Source organism: Acinonyx jubatus, chromosome A2 (assembly GCF_027475565.1).
Source record: "Acinonyx jubatus isolate Ajub_Pintada_27869175 chromosome A2, VMU_Ajub_asm_v1.0, whole genome shotgun sequence".
NCBI classification, from domain to species: domain Eukaryota; kingdom Metazoa; phylum Chordata; class Mammalia; order Carnivora; family Felidae; genus Acinonyx; species Acinonyx jubatus.
In genome coordinates this window covers 83,048,134-83,066,074 of record NC_069383.1, presented here as the reverse complement: position 1 = coordinate 83,066,074, position 17,941 = coordinate 83,048,134, and the positions used below count along the sequence as shown (strand labels likewise).

At 33.8% G+C, this 17,941-nt stretch overlaps 1 protein-coding gene across 2 annotated transcripts in view; it reads right to left on the bottom strand.

Annotated features, from left to right (window-relative positions):
- The window catches only part of GNAT3 (G protein subunit alpha transducin 3), a 303,431-nt gene that overhangs the window by 31,754 nt on the left and 253,736 nt on the right, over positions 1–17,941 (bottom strand). For both annotated transcript variants that reach the window (XM_053218546.1, XM_015080669.3), the window contains 2 exons: positions 7,081–7,123; positions 1,160–1,301 (listed from right to left, as the gene is read on the bottom strand). In XM_053218546.1, the coding sequence (XP_053074521.1) occupies positions 1,160–1,301; positions 7,081–7,085 (147 nt within the window). In that variant the 5' untranslated portion in view covers positions 7,086–7,123. The remainder of the gene's footprint in view (positions 1–1,159; positions 1,302–7,080; positions 7,124–17,941) is intronic.

The window sequence follows — 17,941 nt, the reverse complement described above, 5'->3', positions numbered from 1 at the left end:
CCTGCAAGTTCCTCTTTTACATGTGAGAGGGAAACTGTAACTTAAAGAAGTAGGTGACTTACTGGAGCCAAGTTTGAGGAAAGCTAAAAATGGAAGGAGAGCCTAGCGGAACTCCTGACTCTGCCTTACAAATGATCTGCCCTAAGAACATACTTAGCATTTCTGTGCTCTTTGTTGGAAAATAGCAGAACAAGAAGAGGATTTACCATTTCCTTTAAAATTAACAGCATGAAAGTATTTTTCTTTTCATCCTGGCTTCCAATGGTAATTTACACGGTCGAACCCTAAACTCCAAGAGGAGTATAGGGAGAGGAAAGTACAAATGTCACATTCTTCTCTATACTTAAAATGCTGTTCTTCTCTTTTTTATTGTAGTATAACAAGGTATCTAAGAGTTGCACTGGCAACAGTTCAATTGATATCTTCTGGAGGCAACCAGCTGCTCTTGGACGGGACATGTAAAAATAAGTGAGTTTTTCCTGTTGATTGTACACTATTACTCCTCTTTTGGGTGTGGGTAATTATTGTTCTTTGGAGAACACTATATAGTTATAGAATTATATTACAAAATATAAAATAGAATGAAATGAAACTATTTAGATGCTACCTTATAAACATAACTCTGCCTAGCTGAGTATATTTATTATAGAGCTTACTTAATCACACACTTTGAATTCTTTTTTAAAAAATTGACATTATAAAATAAAAATTTCCCTGCCCCACATTGCCTTTGTAATTATTGAACAATAATGAAAATTGTAATTTTTAGTAATGTTATTACTAAAATCTGCATGAAATGACTCATAATTCAACTTGGGAAATAAATGTAGAGATATTGTAGTTTGATTTTATGGAATAAATTCTTTTATATTTAGGAAACATAACCAGTATTTTTCTCTAATACAGTATATTATTTGATATTAGATTTGATTCCTAGGAAACCAGTTAATATTGAATAAGATTATAGCACACACTCAAAAAGAAAAGTTTCATGTAAAGAAAAAAAAAGAAATCTCACACTAAACAGAATTAAAGTTTCCAAATTTCATAATTCATATTCTTAAATTTTTGGTGTAGATTAATACTAGAAATTTAGTTCTACCATTTTATGGCTCAAACTCCATTGTAGGACTGCAACGGTCATTATTTGCATACTTACTGCACTTCTGGGATTCACATAATCAATCCCAAGGGTAGTCATGGCTTTCACAATAGCTAGGATGGATTGCAATATGTTACTGTAAATTACTGCTTTGAACTCCATGCATTCTTGCTCACTGTAACCGTTCTTATGGATGATCCTACAATTTAAACATGAAGAGCTTTTGTGAGTTGAGCAATTGATATTTTTTATAATATTAAAACACATCAATAATAATTTGCTTGAATAAAATTACAATATATATTTGTTACAAAAATATTGTCCACATGTGTATGTTAAATCTGAACAGTTTTATGACTATGGATTTTTATTATCATTGGGGTCTAATGCACTATTTTTTGAGCTCCCCATGCCAAATATAAAGAGGAATTAAAATTTGCTCTAGATAAACCACTATTTAAAGTTGGTAAATCATGAGCATGTTACTTAGAACACTTGTTTATTTTCAAAAGAAAAATTTCCAGATTCCCAGGACAAAGATACAGAGTTCTCAAATTAGTCTTTATAACATGATGTCTAGAGGAAGTGAAGTACTTTAGCAGAACATTCATTTCTTTTCCTATCACTTAAGACACACTGGAAAATAGGAGTGCCTGTTTTCTATTCATAGCATTAACAAAGGCATCTTTTTTTTTTTTAATGTAGGTAATTACCTGCTGCTAAATTCCTTATTTTTCCATCTGTGTACGTGCCATTAGCTCTCATAGTGGAAATGCTCAGACATTTATTTGGCTGAACTCTTCTTTTCCTTCCACTCATTCAATCAGAACTCAGTTTTACTTATCCTTTTGGAATAATAGATTAAAATAGATTTACCTTCTAAAAGCTAAAATCTCTGCATATGTTTATTACTTTATTGTCTATTGTATAATATGTTCTTGTTCCTTTCTAGGTTTGTTTGTTTTTTGTTTGTTTTTGAAGTGTCTTACCTTCATTAGCCATCATTTTGGGTGTCATATTATGAAGGATTTGTGTTTTATCTATACACAGAGAGACGTTAGCATGAGGAAGAAAAGAACACTAAGGCCCTTAAAGATATTAAAACCTTCAAATATAACAATTTCTGAAGTAAAAAGAGTAGAGGCAGAACCTATATCCAATATTTGTTGTTTTTAATGTTTGATTGCCAATAATTGCTGTGTTTCTATTTTCAACATGGCCATGTTTATCTTGCTATATTAAACAAACAACTTTAATAGGTAAAAAAGTAGACCACTAAAGGTTGTGGAAAACATGCAGTAAAATGTCTTTATAGATAGCTCAAGAATAAGTTCATCAAAGAAATTTCAGTTCTTTGTCAAAAAAGTGAAATTGGAAAATTATTTAATTATTAAAATGGCAGTTAGGTTTTTCTTTCTGGAATAAGTTCTTATTCCTATCCTTTCATCACAGGATAAGGAAACATCACAAAGCAAAATGGTAAATGTATACTTTAAAAAATCCAGCTGTAGTGGGACTTTAAGTAACACTGTTTTTCCAGGGAATGCACAAATACATTTCTGTGATATAGAGCTTTCTATCTGCCAGTTGATTCCTAAACCTGTTCAAATTAGTGAGCTTCTACTGGAAATTTTCTGTAACATACTGCATTGTGTACTGAAAAGAATTAATGAATGACACTTTCTCTCCTCCCCCAAAACATATAGACTAGAGCTCCACTGTCTAATATAGTAGCTACTAGACATTATTTAAAAGTAAATTAATTCTGGGGCACCTGGGTGGCTCAATTGGTTGAGCGTCTGACTTCGGCTTAGGTCATGATCTCACAGCTCGTGGGTTCGAACCCCGTGTCTTGCCCTGTGCTGACAGCTCAGAGCCTGGAGCCTACTTCTGATTCTGTGTCTCCCTCTCTCTCTTCCCCTAACCCATTAGCATTCTGTCTCTGTCTCTCTCAAAAATAAATAAAAACAGGGGCGCCTGGGTGGCTCAGTCGGTTAAGCGTCCGACTTCGACTCAGGTCATGATCTCGCAGTTTGTGAGTTCAAGCCCTGCATCGGGCTCTGTGCTGACAGCTCAGAGCCTGGAGCCTGTTGCAGATTCTGTGTCTCCCTCTCTCTCTCTGACCCTCCCCCATTCATGCTCTGTCTCTCTCTGTCTCAAAAATAAATAAATGTTAAAAAAATAACAAATAAAAAAACAAAAACATTAAGTAAAAACATTAAAAAAAATAAGAGTAAATTAATTCCTCCTTTACACTAGCCAAATTTCAAATGCTTAATAGCCACATGTGACTAGGAGCTTCCATATTGGAAAATGCAGATAGAATCTTCCTGTCATCACAGAAAGTTCTATTGGAGAGTACTGGATTATATAGGAAGGTAGGGCATAAAATTTCACTTTTGTACAGTGTGAGAGTGTATTACAACAATGTCTGAATGTGGTACAATAAACTAGAAAAGAAGAAGCGATAGACTTTATTGGGAGGAAGTCTAAGAGACTGGGGGGAGACTGCCTGGGGCAGTGATTGATGATCGGTTCATTATTCAAGGAGGAGTAGTTATTTCCAGATAGCGAAAAGGAAGAACATTCTAGGAAGAACAATCAGTACGACCGAACAGATGGCTACAATTACCAAACTTTCAGTGTATGCCAAGCACTGTTTTAAGTGCTTTATATGTCTTCTCATTTCTTGCAATAAGTAGTTTAAGGTAGGTAAAATTATTACATACATTTTACAGGAAAGAAATGTAGGCATAGATAAATGAACCACCACCCCTAACTTAGTACATGGTACAGTTGAGCAATAAATGCAGTCTGATTTTGGAGCCCCTGATCTTAGCTGCTAAGCTGTATGCCTTCTGTCATACATTAGTCCAAAGCATTATGTAAGTTCAGCATCTGATGTAGAAAGCATGAAGGGGGAGGGAAGTCACAGGACATAGGACATCAGAATGAAGAGGTAGATAAGAGCTAGGTTCTGAAGTGTCTTATGTATCATGCCAAGCAGTTTGATCTTGATAGTTTGTGAACAGTACGATTCAGGAAAGACATACACTCTTTTTAAAAAGCGATCAGTTGGTGTTACTGTGGATACTGCAGTGGAGGAAAGAAGAGGGAGGTAGAAAGTTCTTAGCGGGATATTGCATTAATCTACTTCAGAAATGTGAGGCTTTTAAACTAAGGCAGTGACAATAGGGATAAATAACACCCTTGAAGATGTAACTTGTGTAGATGTGACAAAACTTGGTGAGTAGGTGAGCGTCTTCATATCTACACCCAGATTTATTGCTTTAGAGGCTGCCGCTGCTGCTGCTGTTGCTGCTATAATTAAATGTAGGGAAACAGGCCAGATGGAGAGATAAGTTAGTGTTGTTTTTTTGAACTGGACCTATCCACAGAATATGGACGTAGATATACCTGCTTCCCTAGTTTAGACAAAGTGAATTTGAAAGAAATATTCTAGGGCAGTCTGGGACAGATGATAGCAAAAATCACTGGACCTTAGCAGTTTTCATCTGAAGGCATAGAGTAAGCAGAGAAGGGGACCTAGTACATTAGAGGCACCAGCAGTTAAGATGTAGTCAAAGAATCTGGGAGTAAAGCAGGTGGTTAGGAGGTAAACTGGGAAAGAGTTATTTTAGAAGCCAGAGTAAAGTTTGAGAAGAGAAAAGCCCAGTGCAGTCAAACAATTAAAATAAGGACTCATGAGCATTCCATACAACATGACAATTGGGAAATAATAATTGACATTTATAGGGGCAATTTTTTTGACATGCTGGAGGCAGGCATGATGGAAATGGTTTAAGAGTAAATGGAAGGTGGAAGAGTAAAGAGAGCTAATGTTGACTATTCCTTATAGAGTCTGCTGAGGAAAGGAGGAATAAGTAGCATCAGGAGACTCTGTTAATAATAGAAGCAATATTTGCTCATTGTAGAAAATGTGAAAAACCCAGCAGTGTTCAAAATGACGGTTCAGTTTAACTTTAAATCCCAGTATTGAGAAGCAAATATCTTTGAACATTGGAATATTTTCTTCCATTTAAAAAAATTATCTATTTTGTTATAGTTGAGGTAAAGATGTTTATGGAATCTTGTGTCTTTGTGGTGCAGTGAATATAAGTATTTTCTGCTATTAAAACTTTCTCATTTGCATACAACTTGTAAATGGGTGTAAAATATTACAGTTGAAAAGTGGATAGTCCCATACTTTCACAATCCATTTCCCTATGTTTTATTTTAATTTAGAGTATTTTGTTTTACCTCATATATCATTATTTTAAATAAAACTAGTCCAAATCTCTCGGTACATAACTGTTCATATTTTCATGTTTATATTATTTTATTTTTGTACTTTTAAAAATTTAAATTATTTTATTAAAATTCTCGGAAATATAGTTATTATTTCCCCAGGTTGCAGTGTAGATTGCAAGAGTTATTTCTATAAATCTGCTTTAGCAAATAATTTTACAAGTAGTAATGAAAAATATTAACTTGTCAAACCTCACCCTTATTGAGTAATATTATTTAAAATTATTGTTTGCTAATTTACTAAGATGAAGAATAGCTCATTATAGATGTAAACAGACATTAATTTTGTCTTTGTGAATTGTCTGTTCATAGTGTCTTACCATTTGTATTTATTGGGCAGCTTATTTGTTTTCTTACCAATCTATATTTTCTTACCAATCTATATATTATATATCTCTCTATATATCTATATTTATATCTATATGTACATATTATAGTCAGTTATCTATTATATTTATTATAGATTTTTTGCTAGTTTTCTATTTTTGTTTAATTTTATTTATGGTTTAATATATTTAAAAGTTTTAATTTTTAGCCAAATAATTGATTATTTCTTGTTTTACTGCATTTAACTTCACAGAGAACGGACAGGTAAAAAGGATAGGGGAAACTCAAGCATGATTTTAACCAGAAATAAAATAACAGGTGAATTCAGTGGTAGTGTTACAGGGTGTGCAAGATGATTTGGGATGCAAGGATGGAACTGAGAACACAAAAGCAGTACGAGCACTGGTCAGGATAGAGGCGTGTTCTGTTCTTCAAAGATGGGAGAAAAGGTAAAAAAAAATTGGTTGCAAGTACAGGTATCGGGGAATTTGAAAAGTGGGACTTATATAATTGCTGATATGGAACTTCTATGACATTAGTACCTAAAAAGAAAGGAAAAAACAGTGTTTTACATTCTAAATAGACAATTGTATCATTAACTGGGATGATTTCCTCTTGTGACCTATTCCAAAGAGCAAGATCCTCCAACAGGTAATTAAAAATAAGCTTAAAAAATGATCATTTTCTCCTATAGCAATAGTTGTCCTTTAGAATTCTCCAGCAGTGACAGTCATGAGATCTTACATAATCATCTCCACTTATCAATTGAAATTTTATTTCTTCAGACATTATATTCTTGGATTTTAGCACCTTTATATTTGTTGTCTCATCAAGAAATTCATGCCTACTTATTTCATTATAAAGAGGAAAGAAAAATGCAAAAAAAATGAAATCCATGATAGTAATAACTTTACATAAACATTTTATTCCCAGGTAGGTAAAATGCCAATTGGGTTGAAATTATAATTCCCTCCTAAATTCAAATGAATCTTGACATATTTTGAAATGTTTATGGCTTATGCCCACCATATTGAAACCCTAGATTATACCCAGATTAATATATTTAAAACATAACTGCTTCTAGTAGGTATCTTGTTGAGAGGCAAAATTAAAAAAAAATGGAAATGACAATATTACTCATCAGTTATGCTCTCTGGTAAAGGGTTGGAGGGAAATTTTCACAGGAATCATGACTGCTCTGCTGCTACCTGGATATATGGACCATCAATCAGATTTCAGTCTGATTTCAATATTTTTTAATCAATGAAAAATATTTCTTTTAAGACTGGTCAACTACACAGACAGACATCAAATATCAAACATTTAAAATAGTGTGTACCTACTTCATTTGTTTAACAATTGTACTTTTTCCAGATTCTCCTGCTCCTGAAACAGAAAGGTGGGAGTGTTATCAATTGCTACCCCAAATCTCTATAGATAATAAAACCTGTGATTATCATTTTCTGATGAGTAAATCTTTAACAGACAACTCTCCTATATACAGAAGGACAATCATCTCTGTCAGGTCTTGAAAGGCATTAGCTGCCTACTTTCCAGGATAGCTGAAGAAAATAAAAATCCCTCTATATAGTTGTTAATCCAGATATAGGTCTGACTCCAAGATGAAGGGTATCTTCTGAAACAAGAAATGTATACTTTCAGAAAAAAAAATTATTATTGAGTTTGAACATAGTTTGGAAAGTCCATATCTCCTGGGTTTGCACCCCAAGGAAAGTGGTCCCAACTTGATAGTCTCTAGATCAACTATGTATCTCTAGATATACACTCCATATTGCCTCATATATCGTATTTGATTAAGTGGCAGTAAAAAAAGAACATGAGACAATAGTCTTTTATTTCCAGAACTGTTTGAAGCTATTCTAATTGAAGAATGGGCTCTTATCTTTATCATTATGTTTACCTTGGTGCACAGGTGTTTTCTCTTTAAATAAAGTAAGTTAATAACACTAACAACACTAAGCAAACCAAAAGAGACTACAGATAACAATGATGTGGGAATATCTGAAAATGGGTTTCATGTTCCAGGGAAAGGAGCAGGGAGTGGCAATAATATAGAGAGCCAGTTGGATTTATCTGGAACATTTAATTTAGTTAATAATATACAATATACAACTTTATTTTGATATGTTCAGCAAAGATAATATAGAGGGACATAAAATTCACATAATTTTTAAAATATAAAACATGAACATTTGATGAAAAAAATATGTGATTGTTTCCAGCTATGTCTCAAGGCCTTTTGAGTATATTTCTTGAGTCTGCCTTGCCATTAATGGGTATTTACTTGGGAAATGAAACTCAAGAAGTACTGACATGAAGTGACCTAGGTTTGTGGGATTGGCTCCGTCTCTGTGTGTGTTGTGCATGCACATGTGTGCACTTGTGTGTTTGAGTATGGGTGAGATATCTTTGGTAATTTCTTTAGCCCCTTAATTTCCTTGTTTTACAAACTGAGAATACTGACCTCCCAAGATTATCAGAAGAGTATAATTAAGCATGAAATTATTTGCAAACTACAATGCAAAATAAAGCATAAAGCTTGTACTTAAGAATCCAAGGATGTAAGAAATTTTGCAGTGTTTTGTAAAGAGAACAGTGTGAAGATACCCTACATGTATTAAATAAATGATGCCAAAGCAACTGGATGTTCATGTTGGAAAAGAACACTGATTCTTATATGACAACGAAGCAAAAATTAATTTGAATTGATTCATAAACATATATGTGTTTGTGTATATACTAAAACTATAAAAGTTCTGGGGCAATACGTAGATGAGAAATCTTTGCAAACTTGAAGTAGCCAAAATGTTCTTACATAAGTTTAAAAAAAAATCCCAAACAACAAAAAGTCAAAAATTGATAAATTGGACTTGATCAAAAATTTTTAAGATCTAATAGCACCATGTTATCATTAATATATGGGTGTTTTATCAAGTAGGATATTACATATATATGGTTATTATATGATATATATTGTTATATTTTAAACAGCATAAATGCAATGGGACTCAGGAGTATTCAAATAAGAGTGTGTATTATAATGATGGATAATAAAAGGATGACTACCATGTTTAGATTCTAAAACGGATATGACTCTTGAGAGTGAAAATGATGAGAAAATTTGGTTAAAATTACTACAATATAGCGGTGCCTGGGTGGCTCACTCGGTTAAGCATCTGACTCTTCTTGATTTTAGCTCTGGTCATTATCTCATGGTTCATGGGATCAAGCCCCATGTCGGGCTCTGCACTGACAGCACAGAGCCTGCTTGGGATTCTCTCTCTCCCTCTCTTTCTGCCTTTCCCTCGCTCACGTGCATGCATTCTCTCTCTCTCTCAAAAAAAAAAAAATTACTACCATATATAGAACATATTGTATAGAGTATAAAATGGAGTATAAAAACACACTTTTTAGTGTATTTATCTATGAGTCCTGGACATGTGAAGGACGAGGTGGGGAAGGAGCAAATCAGGCAACTACTTGAACTTTGTATGTTCTGATTTCATAGACAGGAGAAAAGCAGAGTCAGCAAGAGTTGGTAAAGCCTGATAATGCAGAGTTGTTCATAAAATTTTTAGATACAATCACCAACAAATCTTGAAAGTATTGGGAAATTAAGTATTTTATAATTGATATGAAATCATATCTTTTAGAATATATCCTCAGGTTACAACTAACCCTTATCCATAGATATATGACACTGAAGTATGGTATTGATCAAAGACCTCAATTCAAATTCCAAGAGTAGATTTTTAGTTTTTTCTTCCTAATTTCTGTATATCTAAGAGAGGCAAAGGGCTTGATATATCCCTGCAGCTCCAGAAATTGGGTCACAAAACATGTTCGAAGTCTCAGTGTGCCTGTTAATTTTGGACAGATTTCAAAGTAGCACAGCTAAGGCAGTTTTAAAATGTCCCAGGAAAAATCCAAAATCAGGAAAACTCATAGACCTATGTCTCTTGCCAGCATGGTAGCCAACTGCCTTGTCTTACCTTTGTTTTTATATAAGCAAAAGGAATATGACTTTTGGTAACCCTGAATCTCAGAATTATATTTAAATTTTATCAAAATACATATTGAACCAGAAGACCCTGACTACTCTGTTTAAAATTTCAACTTTAATGTCACCCACTTTATTCTTCTTTCCCTACTTCACATTTTCCTAGCACTTACCTTATTCTACAGATTTACAAATTATTCACATGCTGTTTTAAATTTTTCTTTTCTGTCTTCCAACACTGAGAGGCAAACTGCACAAGGGCAGAGGTCTTTGTTTTGTTCACTGATGTATCTGAAACACCTAGAACAGTGCCTAATAGTAGACTCTCCATGCAACAAATGGATTCTTTAAACTCATATTTCAAAATTTTGCCCTCTCTGTTGTATATTATATTTTTCACATTGAAACATTTCTGCCTGACTGGCACTGTTTTCTTAAGCTGTGATAAACAGATATCACTACACCCAGGTTTAATTCTACTTTACAGCAAATTTGTTTTATCTCAGGCCTATCTCAATGTATCTGGTTTCTGTAGTTCTCTGAAATACCTGTGCACCTTATATACCAAGGATATCTAGAGGAAAAGCTACAGGAAATAAAATTTCATTGCCTGGTGGTGATGTATGGATTCCTCCTCTCGGGTAAGCCTCCAGCATACTTCTTTGTGTGGTTTTATGCAAGTGTGGTCTACACCACACAGTGTAAAATTTGACAAATGCAAAATCAACCACAGCAATTGGCTAATCGTTCTTCATAGACTTTTAAAAATATAATCAAACATGAACTGACAGATGGGGCATAGCCATCTCATTGAATAGAGATTGCTATGTCCAAGAGTAAAACCTTTGAAGATAAAATAAAAATCACATTGAAATATCACCTCACCAATTTTCAGAAGACAACTGGCTACATTATTTTGCATGGCTGAGCATTGTTTGCAAGAGTTCTAAGAAAAAATCAATGAGCTTTGTACACTATCTTGGTTCGCTGGCTTCGGAAAATTTGCTATTTCATTCCAGGCTGTGAATCATTTTGAAAAAAAAAATTATCAAGCAAGATTATAAAAGTGTTATTGGCAGCCCGATATTGGATGTACAACTCAAAGATTTAGAAAAATGGCAGAATAATCTGCCCCCATCCACTAGTTTGCTTTAATTGTTCTGACAACCACAGCTGGCATTACAGACCATGAAGAAGCAAGACAAAAAAAACACACAGGAGGGAAAATCCAAGGTTTCTTTTTCTAGGGATGTAATACATTCATGCAAATAAAATGCCTCGATGGAACCCCCCCCCAAAAAAATCTATTCTTGGTAGTTTTTGTTTTAAACTCTCTAATAGTAGTTGTGGACAGTAGAAATTATAGCATCTTCGTACACAGGTGACAGATTTGGAGAATATCTCACTTTTCCAAATATTATATATAATACACACATATATAATGGAAAACATATATATACATATATATGTATATATGTGTGTGTGTGTATATATATATGTGTGTGTATATATATATATATATACATATATATATATATGTACATTTTGTTGTTATATGGAAAAATATAGACTTACAGGCATATGGGAGCAAAGCCAATGGGCCCAACAGAAACTCCATTGCTTGTTCATGCAGGTGTATTTAGTGTTGTATTTTGTTCAATCAGAATGGAGATACTGGGAGGAAAAACTTCAGAGAAAATCTGAGACTCTTGAGAAAGAAAACTCACCTCTATTAATTTAATTGGTAATCATACTGATAACACTATGACCTGCCAGTTTCCAAAATTATTTCTGAGGCTATAGTGTACCCTATTATATATTCTTTATAGTTTAGCTGGTTATTCATGACCTTTCTTAGGTAAGCAGAATAATCACATTAAAAAACATAGTACGTAGTTTTTTTATGAAACTTCAAATGAAATAGTATTTTCTTTGGAAGATTTTACAAAAGGTATCTGGATCATTCCTTGCTCTACGTAGTGACTTCGGTCTTCTATGAGAAGGTTCAGGATAGTTAGCTACAACATTAACAGGAAAATTCCTGAAGAGAAGTCAATCTCTCTAAAATCTTATTTTTTGAAACTCTATTATAAAGTCATTTCAGAAAGAAATTATCAAATCCCGTTCTCACAATGATTCTGGGCGTTAGTTCACAATAGCCATTCCATTCTTGGACGATTAGATCATGTTACAGAGTCAAATATAGCATCAAAACGGCATGTTCACATAGAGCGTCCTGAAATAATCTCTTCCTTCCAAACTGCTCATCACTAAAATTATTTTCTGGGTCAAGGGGTACAGAGGGAATTTTACTTCTTGGGAGTAGATAATGTCTCAAATAATTAAATATTTAGGCTTATGCTTCATATTTTGACACTCAAATTATTAAGGATTAGAGATTTTATTCCACATTTTTATTTGCAAATATAAAAATAAAAAATTAAAGATCCACAGTATCTATACTTGTAACTGAACTTCAGCTGAACACATTCCAGGCTTGCTTGTTCATTTGTACAACTTGTTAAAAGAGGCAAAATGAGAATAAACACTTCAACTTATGGTCATGCATAAGATTTTTTATGGGTGGTTTTAAAAATCACATAATTGTACAGTGGAATCAAAACTTACAAATCAACCAACTATGCACATCTCTTTTGTGAATGAGTAGAAATTATGATACTCATCTAAAGTTCCACATCTACCTTAAAACAGAGAAACTGTGTCTTCTGACTCTCATATTAATGCCTTAGTGTTGCTTTCTTTTTAAATATGTACTAGTAATGTCAATATCGAAATTATTTCACATAAATTATTTTAAACTCCCTCATTTTAAATTAACATGAAAGCAGTGTACTTTTCATAGATACTGGAATGCAGTGTCTGCTCATCATTCATTTATAGACTGTAGGCATGGAAGACATTTAGGTTAGCCCTTTTGAACCAACTTAATTTCACTGCCCTCACTTTTCCTCTTCCATTATAGAGCACCAACAAAATCATCTCTCTCTTTCACAGGAAAACCCTTCAAATAATCTAGACTGCGGGTGGGAAAATGTAATAAGCATAGTCACATTTTATAATTAAACAAATGTGGGCTTGCGGTTGTTTCAGACTTTGGGTATCTTGATCAAACTTAATCAGCGTCTGTTTTTTCTTTCATAAAATGGGGCTATTAATACTTCCCCCTTAGGGTTTGGGTAGGTTAAACTACAGATGTGAAATACCTAGGGTGTACTCTAACATACAGTGAGTTCTCAACATTTTCTCTTAATTGAAGCATGCTCTATCTCTTTTCTAAGAGAATTTTGAAGTTTATTTTATTCCTTCAGTCCTTTCTTGTGGAGCATGATATTTAGACCCCTTACACAGGTAGCTATACCCCACTTGAAAGCCAGAGTCCTGACACACGGGTACTTAAAATGGTGCCATAGATATCAGGAGATTTATCAACAACACTGATATTCTGATGTGGTAGGATAGGAATGCAACCTAGGCTGGCCTTGCTCTTGGTACTTGTTTTTAAATAGAACACTTAATATAGACCATGAATCATTTGCTTTATTCTTTTTTTCTTTGTAGTTTTATCATATTATTTACCTATATTAAGTTTGTAGTAGTTAATGTTTTTCTATGTGTTCTTTTTTTTCCATATCACCTCTTAGCAAACGGATTCTTTCACATACTTTGCTGGTGTAAATTTTTTTTTTTTTAACATTAGTTGAAGATATCTTTTAAATTCCATTTTGCTCATTTGGACCAATTGTTTCTGCTAGTGGAAGTCGGTTGCCATTTTGACATTGTTTGTCACTATTTCCTGCCAAACGCTGAATGCTGCTTATCCACCTTCACCCAAATCCCTGGTAAGAGCATTGAATAGGAAAGGGGCAGGGGCAGGAAACTGTCAAGTCCATGAAGCATCTTAAGTCCTTGTTCACTATTTGTGGTCAACAGTGCTAAGTAGTTAGCTATCACACCCTCTGAAGGTTGTTGTACATGCTGTTTATCTGGTTAAGGGAATTGCCTTAATACTTTGTTTGATAAGAGATTTTATCAGGAATGGATGAAAGAAGTTTATTATTTATTTTTGCTTCAGCTACTAACAATTAAAATGATTTTTCTCTGTTAATGTGATAATGTAGTGGATAATATGAATTAATGTCCTAACACTATTTTAACCATGAATTCCTGGGATAAGTTCCCCCCCACACACACACACTCACATACACTTAAAAAATATTTTACACATTATTAGAATCAGCTTGCTAATATTGGCTTCGGTTCTTGTATTTATGTTTGTGAGGAGGAGGATTAGCCTGTCACAGTCTTTGTTAAGTTTTGTTGTCAAGGTTATCAAATAATGCATTAAAACGTATTTCCTAAAGAAGGTTTATATAATTTTAAAATGATTTGTTCATGAGATAATTGGTAGGATCTACTTGTAAAGTCATATTGAATTTGCAGATAAATTTGTACAGATAATAAATAATATCTCAATGTACACTTGCTTTTCCTGAATATTTTATTCTAATAATCTGGAAACCTGCGGAAGTTTGAGAAAATAGTACGTTAGGAGCCCATATTTTAGTTTTTAAATTAAAGCATAATTAACATACAATGTTATATTAGTTCCAGGTATACGATATATTGATTCAACAATTCTATACATTACTCAGTTGTATATATTGAATATATAATAAATGCTCACCAAAATAGATATACTCACCATCTGTCACCATACAATGTTATTACAATAGTATTGACTATATTCCCTATGCTGTACTTTTCATCTCTGTGACTTATTTTATAATTGGAAGTTTGTTATCCTCTTCATCTCCTCCCAACCTGCTGCTCCTCTGACAACCCCAATTCTCTGTATTTAAGAGTCTGTTTAGTTTTTGTTTGTTCATTTGTTTTGTTTTTTCAATTTCACATATAAGTGAAATCATATGGTATACATCTTTTTCTAGCTGACTTGTTTTACTTAGCATGATACCTCTGGGTCCACTCATGTTGCACATGGCAAGATTTCATTCTTTTTTGTGGCTGAGTAATATTCCAATATATACACCATACCTTCTTTATCCATTTATCTACTGATAGACACTTGGGGTGATTCCATATATTTCCTATCGTAATAACGCTAAAATAAATACAGGGGTGCATATGTCTTTTCAAATTAGTGTTTTCATTTTCTTTGGGTAAATATCCAGTGGTGAAATGACTGGATCATACAGTTTTTGTTGTTGTTTTGTTTTTGTTTTGTTTGTTTTTGTATTTCATAAGCATTTTACTAATCAGAGGGTCATCAGCAGACCCAGCCCAGGGAAGCGATCACACACAGGGTTCGGGAAGTCAGCAGCTGGCTCCTTGAGCCCACCTGAGCCCCCTCCAGACATCTGGGTCTGCAGAGCATCACTGGAGTACTTGCGGCAGGCTGCTGTGCGGGTGGTCACAAACACAATAAATTTGCTGAAGTTCATCTTGGCATCCCTGTTCTCATCCAGGTCCTTGAGCTGTTGGTTCATGGTGTATTTTTAATTTTTTGAAGAAGCTCCTTGCTGTCTTCCACAGTGGCTGCACCAGTTTACATTCTCACCAACAGTGCATGTGTGTTCCTTTCTCTACATCCTCACCGACACTTATTTCTTGTCTTTTTCATACTAACCATTCTGACTTGTGTGAGGTGATATGTCACCATGGTTTTGATTTGTATCTCCCTGATGATTAGTGATGTTGAGCATCTTTTCATGTGTCGGCCATCTGTACACTTCTTTGGGAAAATGTCTACTCAGGTTCTCTGTCCATTTTTTAATTGGATGATGATGATGATGATGAAGATTTGGTGTTGAGTTATATAAGGTCTTTATACATTTTGAATATTAACCTCTTATTAGAGATAACATCTGCAAATATTTACTCTCACTCAATACATTGCCTTTTTGTTTTGTTGATTATTTCCTTTGCTGTGTAATTTTTATTTTGGTATAGTCCTAATAGTTCATTTTTGCTTTTGTTTCCCTTGCCTGAGGAGACATCTCCATAAATAAGTTGCTAAAAGTAAAGGCCAAAGATTACTGCCTATGTTTTTTTAGGAGTTTTATGATTTCAGGTCTTACAATTAGGTTAGGTCTTTCATCCATTTTGAGTTTATTTTTGTGTATGGTGTAAGAAAGTGGTCTGATTTCATTCTTTTGTATGTAGCGGTCTGGTTTTCCCAGCACCATTTATTGAAAAAGCTGTCTTGGGACACCTGAGTGGCTCAGTCTGTTAAACATCCAACTTCAGCTCAGGTCATGATCTCACAGTTTGTGGGTTCAAGCCCCGCATCAGGCTCTGCATTGATAACATGGAGATCCTCTGTCTCACTCTTTCTCTGCCCCTAACTTGTGTGTGCATGTGAGTGCTCTCTCGCTCTCTCTCTCTCTCTCTCTCTCTCTCTCAAATAAATAAATATTCTAAAAAAAGAAAATTTCTTTAAAAAAAGAATAATTTCCCCATTGTATATTCTTGCCTCTTTGGTCCTAGATTAATTGATCATATAGATGTGGGTTTATTTCTTGGCTTTCTATCCTGTTCCATTGATCTATGTGTCTATTTTTGTGCCAATACCATACTGTTTTGACTACTAAAGCTCAATAGTATATCATAAAATCTGGGATCATACCTCCAGCTTTGTTCTTTCTCAAGATTGCTTTCCCTATTCTGAGTCTTTGTGATTTCATACAAACTTGGGGATAATATGTTCTTGTTCTATGAAAAATACTATTGTATTTTGATAGGAATTGCACTGAATCTGTAGATTGCTTTGGGTAGTACGGGCATTTAAGTGGCATTAATTATTCCAATGCATAAGCATGGCACACCTTTCCATTGGTTGTGTTGTCTTCAATTTCTTTCATCAAAATTGTATAGTTTCCCCTCCCCAAGGAGGGGAATATAGATCTTTCCCCTCCTTGGTGGAATTTATTTGTAGGTATTTTATTATTTTTGATGCAATTATAAATGGGATTGTTTTCTTACGTTCTTTTTCTGCTACTTCGTTATTAGTGTATAAAAATGCAACTGATTTTTGTATATTAATTTTGTATCCTGTTTACTAAATTCATTTATCAGTTGTAATTTTTTAGTGGAGCCTTTGGGGTTTTCTACATATAGTAACATCTGCAAATAGTGAGTTTTACTTCATCATTAACAATTTGGATGTCTTTTCTTTCTTTCTTTTCTTTTTTTTTTCTGATTGCTATAGCCAAAACTTCCAGTGCTGTGTTGAATAAAAGTAGTGAAAGTGGACATCTTTGTCTTGTTCTTGGTTTTAAAGGAAAAGTTTTTAGTTATTCACTCTTGAGTATAATGTTAGCTATTAGTTTTTCATATATGGCCTTTATTATGTTGAGGTATGTTCCCTTTAATTCCACTTTGTTGAAAACTCTTATCATGGATGGATGTGGTATTTTGTCAAAAGCTTTTTCAGATTGTCATTAACTTTTTATCCTTTCCTTTTATCCTTTCCTTTTTATCCTTTCCTTTATCCATTCCTATGGATGAAAGACCTAACCTAACATTGATTGATTTGTGAATATTGTACCACCCTTGCATTGCTAGAATAAATTCTACTTGATTGTGATGAATGATTTTTTTAATATATTGTCAAATTCAGTTTCATATTTTTTGAGGATTTTTGCATTTATGTTTATCGGAGATACTGGCCTGTAGTGTTTTTGTGTATGTGTGTGTGTGTGTGTGTGTGTGTGTGTGTGTGTGTGTGTGTTGGGGGTGGTTTTGTGTGTACGTGTGTATGGTGTCTGGTTTTGGTAGCAGGTTACACTGGCCTCACAGAATGTATTTGGAAGTTTTCCTTCCTCTTCTATTTTTTGCATTAGTTTGAGAAGAATAGTTATTAACTCTTTAAATATTTGGTAGAATTTACTTTTAAAGGTGTCTGGTCCCAGAATTTTGTATGCTGGGAGTTTGGTTTACTGATTCAATTTCATTAATAGTAATTGGTCTCTTCAAATTTTTATTTCTTCCTGATTCAGTTTTGGAAGATTATAAGCTCTATGAAGTTATCTAGTTTTTGTGGTCCTTCTATTTGTTTTAATATTTTAAATGATATTTTTTCATAATTTGTTGCATTTCTTTGGTGTTGGTTATTTCTCTTCCTTCTGTTCTGATTTTGTTTGAGT